At 43.0% G+C, this 7796-nt stretch overlaps 1 protein-coding gene across 1 annotated transcript in view; it reads left to right on the forward strand.

Annotated features, from left to right (window-relative positions):
* Window positions 1-7796, forward strand: part of LOC107290272 (protein mono-ADP-ribosyltransferase PARP14) — a 34616-nt gene that overhangs the window by 18619 nt on the left and 8201 nt on the right. Inside the window, exons 11-15 of the mRNA XM_015819137.1 lie at window positions 6-155; window positions 1947-2009; window positions 2473-2640; window positions 3764-3988; window positions 4083-4685. Of these exons, the coding sequence (XP_015674623.1) occupies window positions 6-155; window positions 1947-2009; window positions 2473-2640; window positions 3764-3988; window positions 4083-4685 (1209 nt within the window). The remainder of the gene's footprint in view (window positions 1-5; window positions 156-1946; window positions 2010-2472; window positions 2641-3763; window positions 3989-4082; window positions 4686-7796) is intronic.

Raw genomic sequence — 7796 nt, forward strand, 5'->3', positions numbered from 1 at the left:
TATAGCTTTCTCTGAGCAGAGTTCAACTCTAAAATATGGAAATCTTAAAACGCAAATTGGCTCACTTGAGTTGCAGCTGGAACAGGGAGATATTACTAAACAGATGACAGATGCCATCGTAAACATAACCAATCAAACATTTAATCTCCAAACTGGTACGTTTTCAACACTATAGGTGTCCCCCCCCCCCCCCCAAAAAAAATTATACTAAAATTTGACTTGTTCTTTAGATTGTTTCCTTTTGTTTGCTGTAGTTAGATGTGTGCTGGATGGTCCAGTTTTGGTAGGTGGGGTACAGGAGGGTAACATTATTTTTAAAAAGTAACAATCTGCTGAAAAGAGTCGCTCATCACATGTCAAGAGGATTTACTATGGTTGTACAGATAATCCTCATGTAATGACCACTTGTTCAACAACCATTCTTTTATGCTTGCGCGAGTGGGGTTGTGGGTGCCCACGACGTGGTGACACTTGGGTGAGTGGAGTCGCAAATGCCTGAGACACTCATGGCGATGCTCATGCAAATGGGGCTGCAAACACCCGTGATGCTTGTGGCAATGCTCATGGCAACTCTTGCATGAGTGAGGCTGTGCACGCACACGCACGTGCGCACACTGGCCAGCCACTCACACAAGCCCGGTGGCCAATAGGTCGCGGCCCAGTAATGGGGCTGTGGCTCACAGGTTGGGGTCCCATGACTTACACTATCCCCTTTCTGACAACAGCCCCTCCACACCCACGTGTACCTCACGCACACCCTTGTCCTGCCCAGCAGCAACTTACCTGGCTGGGACTTGCTTAACGCCTGTGGTCCTTACTTAACAATGGTAACAGGGAATGCCGGTATGCGGTCAGATGATGTCGCATTTTATAACACCATTGCTTAGTGATGGAAATTCTGGTCCCAGATATTGTAGTTAACCAAGGGGCAGCTTTTTTCTTATTTCAGCTGCATTACTAGTGAAACTAACAAGTAATGGAGGTACTTTAATGATGTGGAACTATCTTCAGTCATTTGTAAGAACAACCATGCTGAATTAAGCCAAGGCTCATCTTAGCCCAATATTTACATATAATCCCTCCCACTGTGGTTACTGTAGCAATATTTGAAGACATGGTGGAGGTGTTGTTGAGTTGCAAGATTAATAGCCTATATCAGGGGTGGCTGGATGCGTGATGGCAAAACCACGTCCACCCCATTGCCGGCAATGGAAAAGTCGCGATATGTCTCGACATGGCATGTGACATTGCAAGTTTGACACCTCTGGCCTGTATAAAACTGTTCCCCTGAAATATAACTGTTAACAGCTATCTGGGTTAGTAGCCATCATTGCCTCATAGGGTAATAAAGTCCACAGGTGAATTATGCAGCATGTGAAGAAATCTTGTTTTTTCAGGATCTGACTTCTCATAGAGAAGCTTGTATTCTGATAATTTATATCCTGTTTTCTGAAGTTCTTCCACTCCCGATAGCCAGATTCCTCCTTATCTCTCTGCACAGAGAAAGGAGCAAACTCTTGAATAGAGAAAGACACAGAGTAATTAGCACTGGACAAAGAATCGATATGTTCCTGTATTATCTGTGAAAGGAAGGGTCTGCTCTATGCCAACAGGAGGTCTTCATGAGCAATTCACCATAAAGCCTCCATTCTGAATCCTGTGGGTTTTGAAATAGGTTCAGACCTCATTAAACTCTCTTCCCTCTTTCTGTATGATCATCATCAGCAGGGCTCTTTCTTCCCAACCCTATTAATGGAATTAATTTCTGGGATCTTTGTGGGCTCTGAACTGACAAAGGTTGTCTATGCCCTCGAGAAAAAGGATGGAGTGAGAGGTTCAGTGAAAAGAGGTTCATATATTGAAATGATTGTTCTATTCTCTGTAAGCTTTAAATGTGACAAAGGCATGTTATTTCACCTGCCCAAACTGACTTATTTGTTTGAAAGGTGTTTCCAAAGCCATTATGGAAAGTGCTGGTCCAGAGGTGGTGAAAGAATGTGCTGACCTGGGTAAGGAACAGTGTTTTAATAGGATTCTTATGGTTTAATTGGTTATTAAATCAGTTTTAGGATAGTTCTAAAAACTATTAGGGATTATTTTTAACTCTTACATTGTGAACAATATTTCATAACAATTGCATTTGCCTAGAAATGTATTAACTTAAAAATGTGTATCTGCAGTAAATAAAATAAAATGAAATTGCAGCTTTCAATGAAGGCATAAACCGATTCCACCTATTGACTAAGGCACACTTGGTTTGAATTGCCATTTGTTGAACTAGTCATACTGGTCTGGCTGATGATACTTGCTAACTATAACCCCATAATTTTAAGGTTTACTTTTTGTTTTCAGCCATAACCAAACTAACTCCTATACTTGTTGCAATATATAATCCATCTGTTCTCAAATATGGAAACGTTCCTATTGATTCCTGGCTTGTTTGCTGCCTAGCTGACTTTTGTTTTCATTCAGCTTCCCAGCCACACAATAACCTCATATGCACCCAAGGAGGAAACCTGTCTTGTAAAAATATAATCCATCTTGTGAACAGCAATGATATCAAAAAGCAAGTCTCTCAAACACTCATGGAATGTGAGCAGCGGCAATTTACATCTGTTGCGTTTCCAGCAATTGGGACAGGTCTGTATTGCTTTGTGAAAAATTATGTAAGTAGAAAGTGCCATAATGAAAGTCCTAGTAATAATAATAATGTTGTAGGATCACCTCATGTTCCATCATAATCCTAAGTAGCATCACTGAGGATATTAAGCTTATATGTGAGATGGGTTCTTGACCGCTGAAGATTAATTTAAATTTAAGCCCCTCCGTCTATTTTGAAAATTGAGTGGGACTCAAGACTGAGTTGCAGGCCAATAGTTGGTGGTTATATCAAGGGGAGTGTATGTCATGGACAGTCAGAGTAACTAACAGAGAGAGAGGTGTTAAATTGTATAAAACCAGATACATCATTAGAAGCTAAAATTATCAGACTACATCTGATTTACTTTGGCTGTGTCATAACGTGCAAATTCACTGGAGAAGGCAACGATGCTAGGAATGGTTAATGCAGGGGTAGGCAACCTCGGCTCTTTTATGACTCGTGTACTTCAACTCCCAGAATCCCGGAGCCAGAATGGCTCAGCTTGGAAACTCTCCCTTTCCCCTCAGCATGGCTGGCTCAGGAATTCTGGGAGTTAAAGTCCACGAGTCATAAAAGAGCCGAGATTGCCTACCCCTGGGTTAGTGGAACAAAAAGAAAGGGGCAAGGAAAGGATTTGATAACATCAAATCTGATACAACGTTGAACATCCAACAATTAAAAGAAGCTGTGCTTGACAGGGTAGCATGGAGAGCACTAGATTTTGAAATCGGACACGACTAAATGGTAAAAAAAATAACAATATCAAGGGAATGGGTTGAGTATGTTGACCTTGTCTAGGAAGAATAACAATACCTTTTCAAGACTTCTGATCACATGGAGGAATCTCGTTTCCTTAAGCAGATATTTTTGGATTGCAATTCTCCCAAACCTGTAACAGTTAGCCATGTTTCCTAAAATTTAAGGATTGGAATCCAATATTTGGAGGGTAAAACATAGTTCCCCCTTCCCAAAAAGAGAGCAGTAGAGAACTTTTAGCTGAAATGTCCCATTTTAAAGATATTGCACAATATTAGAAGAATTTTTCCTTCACAAAGAAAGGTGGAGTTTATTACTGACCAGTAAAATAAAGAGTTGCTTTAAAATTTTGTATTAACATTGCAGGATATGCAAAACGCGATCCAGTTATAGCAGCTGATAGCATGATTGATGCTATAGTAGACTACGCAAGTACAACATCTGTCCCCTGGGTGAGAGAGATTAAAATAATCATTTTTCAGTCACATCTTCTAGAAGTGTTTTATGCAAGCACGCAGAGAACAGAAGTTACAGCTAGTAAACCCAGTGGTGGTACGCGTACACAAAAATCCTTTTTCTCAAAAGTAGCAGGTAAGGAAATGTCTTCCATTTGTGTCTTAAATATTTGGCTGGCAGGCACATTAGTTAGAAGCACTGAATCCTTGAATTTGTTGATTTGTTACAGAATTCTTTACCACCAAAAAACCTGCTGTGGAATTAAAACCTGCCTTAGTTTTTGAGAGAACAGTTGAGCCAGCCGTTTTTCAGATTTGTGGTGACCACCAGAACAATGTGGAAAATGCAGCAGCGTGGATTAAGAAGCTGATTTTTGAGTCCCAGAATGAATACACTATCTCGGATGAATGGATCTCCAACTTTGGAGAAAGCGAATATAAAAAACTGGAGAACCTCCAGGAAACGTTGCACATTGCCCTTAAACTAGACAATGAAGCTTCTCCTCCCTCGCTTTGTATTTGTGGGATAGCTAAAGATGTCTTGCAGGCCAGTAGGGAAATACAGACAATGATCAGAAGGATACGAGAGGATAGAGAAGAGAAATCCAAGGCAGATCTTCTCACAAACCTTGTATTGTGGCGGTATGAAGACAATGGGCAATACAGATCTTTTGACAGTCTGACCAATATGCAGCTAGAAGCCGCAGCACAACATCAGAGGCTGTATGAGCTGACCATAAACAAGAAGCGTTACAAAGTGGACCCCAGTAAAATGCAGGCTGTCGATGACCAGGGAACGCGCATTACCCTTCGGCGTGTTGCAAAAGTAGAAGGTATGTTCTATACCTTGGCCAACATTTATAACTTCATTCTGTTTCCTTCTTCCCTTCCCTTCCCTTCCCTTCCCTTCTCTGTCTGTGGAGTTTCTCATTCATCTAGGTCAGGGTTGTACAAAAAGCACCTGGACTTTCTTGGTTTCTTCATTAAAAACATTTCGCTTCTCATCTAGGAAACTTTTCCTTCCTTCCTTCCTTCCTTCCTTCCTTCCTTCCTTCCTTCCTTCCTTCCTTCCTTCCTTCCTTCCTTCCTTCCTTCCTTCCTTCCTTCCTTCCTTCTTCCTTCCTTCCTTCCTTCCTTCCTTCCTTCCTTCTGACATGGTTCCGAAAAGAAGTAGCTTTTCAAAGAACTTTGAGGCTTATTTACTTAAAGAATCCTTTATTTTGCTACATAGCTTCGGCAGGTACAATAAAAAGCCAAAAACTGAAACCTCCCACCCCCAAGCACCCGTAACAACGCATAACTCACTCCTTCATTTTACAGTCATCAATCATATTCTCCAATTAGTGTGAAGTGTGAATTGCTCCCTCCCTATTTCTCCTGTTACAGCTGACCTTGGCTGTGCTATGCTGAGATATTGTTATGATTAACTGGCATACTTTCCCACCTACTAGGCTAGTATCGTCTGCTTTAACTCTAGAAGTGATATGTAGGCTAAATAAAACATGTTTGCTTCTTCACATATGGCAAGCAAGAGCATCCAATGTTAGCAGACTTGACATCTTCCTTCCTTCCTTCCTTCCTTCCTTCCTTCCTTCCTTCCTCTGTCTTTCTGTCTTTCTCTCTTTCACCCTCCTATTGCATGTCCCCTAATTTACATAGCCCTTGAATCTAGCCCCTCTCCACTAGACCAAATTGGATGCCTGCTAGCACCCCAAAGTTTCAAAATTCAGTGTACTGCAGAAGTGGTCAAAGGCTCCAGGTGAATATCTTGTAATGGCACTGGAGCACCACTGCTGAGAGTCAACACTTTTGTTTCACCCTTTTGGAGATGGAAACATGTAATGTGGTGGATAAAAATCCAAACCTTATCGCCTAAAAATACAAAATCTTGGCCTCACCCACATGTCTAATATAGCTATTCTTACAGTGGTTCATTCTGCAGCCTCCTTTAATCCAAGGTTGCCATCCTGGCTGTGTTTGGGATTCTTCCTCCCTGCTGCATGTTGATGGATATTGAAGACCAACGCAATTTAGGGAAGGCTGATAAATAGTTTCAAGACAAAATAAAGGGACAAAGAGTGGTATAATAATACCTACATAAAAACAGCCATGTAAAGTCCTGCATGTTTTAAAATAAAATTTGCTCATTCGCATAGCTTATTTTGGCATAATAGATGCAGGTATTTGAGGTATGCCTACTATTGCTTGATATAAAGCTGGGTGATTTTGAGTGAAGAAGATGCAGATTACAATCTAGCATTTGTTCTAGGCCAGTGATGGCAAATCTTTTAGAGACCGAGTGCCCAAAAACTGGCCCCGCCCCGCTTCACCTCCCTGCTCCGCCCCCATTCTGCCCACCCATCCCCTGCCCACCCACAGGACCACTCACCGCCTCCAGGGCCTGCCGCAGATCGCCCAGGCAGCCCAGCAGCGCTATGGCGGCCACACCCTCTGCCCGCATCCTGCAGCATCAACTGCATGGTGGGGTGTGAGGGCAGAGTTTTGTCTATGCTGCCTGGCTGCCATGTCCTTGGCTGCCCTGCTTCGTGTGGGCCACGTTTGAGGACGACTCTCCTTCAGGGGGGCTGCTGGAGAGGAGGGGTCGCAGGGGGAGGTAAGGCTGGGGCAACGGCATGTGTGCCCACAGAGAGGGCTCTGAGTGCCGCCTCTGGCACCCGTGCCATAGGTTCGCCACCACTGTTTTAGGCTAACTCCTTAATTGGAAATGTTTTAACACATCTACAGATCAAGAAGCTTATTTATGACTAGCTTGTTTCTAATTGATTCTACCTTTTTTGGCAATGAAATCATCAATATCAATATGGCAATTAAAGAATAGTGATAATCTCACAAAAATCCCAAATCAAATAAAGTGAGGAAATCACTGTATAGCAAAAAAACAACAACAAACTGGAGAGTAAAGATGTGCAGGTCTTTGTATCTGAAGTGGAAGAGGTGTACAGGTAGTCCTTGACTTACAACCATTTGTTTAGTGACCAAAATTACAATGGCACTGAAAAAGTGACTCATGACTGCTTTTCAAACTTATGACTGTTGCAGCATCCCCATGGTCATGTGATCAAAATTCGGCCACTTGCTAACTGGAATATATTTATGGTACTTGCATTGTCCTGGTATCATGTGATCACCATTTCTAACCTTCCCAGTTAGCTTCCCATAAGCAAAGTCAATGGGGGAACCCCATTTGCTTAACAACCCGCATAATTCAGTTAATAACTGCAGTGATTCCCTTAACTGTGGAAAAAAATAGAGCAAATCTCACTTAACAATTCCCTCACTTAGCAACAGAAATTAGGGGCTCAGTTGTGGTCGTTAAGTCAAGGACAACCTATATTTTGAGTTTAAGTACAGGAAAGTAATGGCTCTTCCTCCTCAAATGAGGTCTTTTCCCCATACGAGGATGTGGCTTTCAGTAGACATCCTTTAAAGATTACTGTCCCCTTTGCTTGTTTTGCTTCAGTTTGAAATAGCTACCCTTTGTAAATTTTTCTGTTATGGGAAATAGCTACCTGTGTAAATTTTTCTGTTATGGGACTTTGAGGCCATGCTTAGAGCTTACTCCAGGTTGGAACTGCTGGCCCTGCGTGATTCCCCCCTCGCGCAGGTATGGCCCAATATAGTTTCGAGGGCCATCCTCAATGACGGGGTATGGAGCCCCCAGAGGTGCATAGCAAAGGGAGACCGGAAGAGGAGGAAGCTGAGAGCTTTCCTGGCGGGTTGTTTTAATTTTTAGGGGGTACGGGGAGGGTTGGGGGGGGCATGGGGGATGCCCCCCTGGGGTCAGGGCCGGGCCTGTCCGAGGGACGCGGCGTCGGAGTGATGGGGGAGGTGGCTGGGGGATTAAGAGAGGGTGGCACGATCAGCACGGTCAGTGGGAAGGGCAGATATGGCGGGAGCAGAGGACCATATCGGGTTTGGGGAGC

This window comes from Protobothrops mucrosquamatus, unplaced genomic scaffold, assembly GCF_001527695.2.
Source record: "Protobothrops mucrosquamatus isolate PMUCROS unplaced genomic scaffold, P.Mucros_1.0 scaffold863, whole genome shotgun sequence".
NCBI classification, from domain to species: Eukaryota; Metazoa; Chordata; class Lepidosauria; order Squamata; family Viperidae; genus Protobothrops; species Protobothrops mucrosquamatus.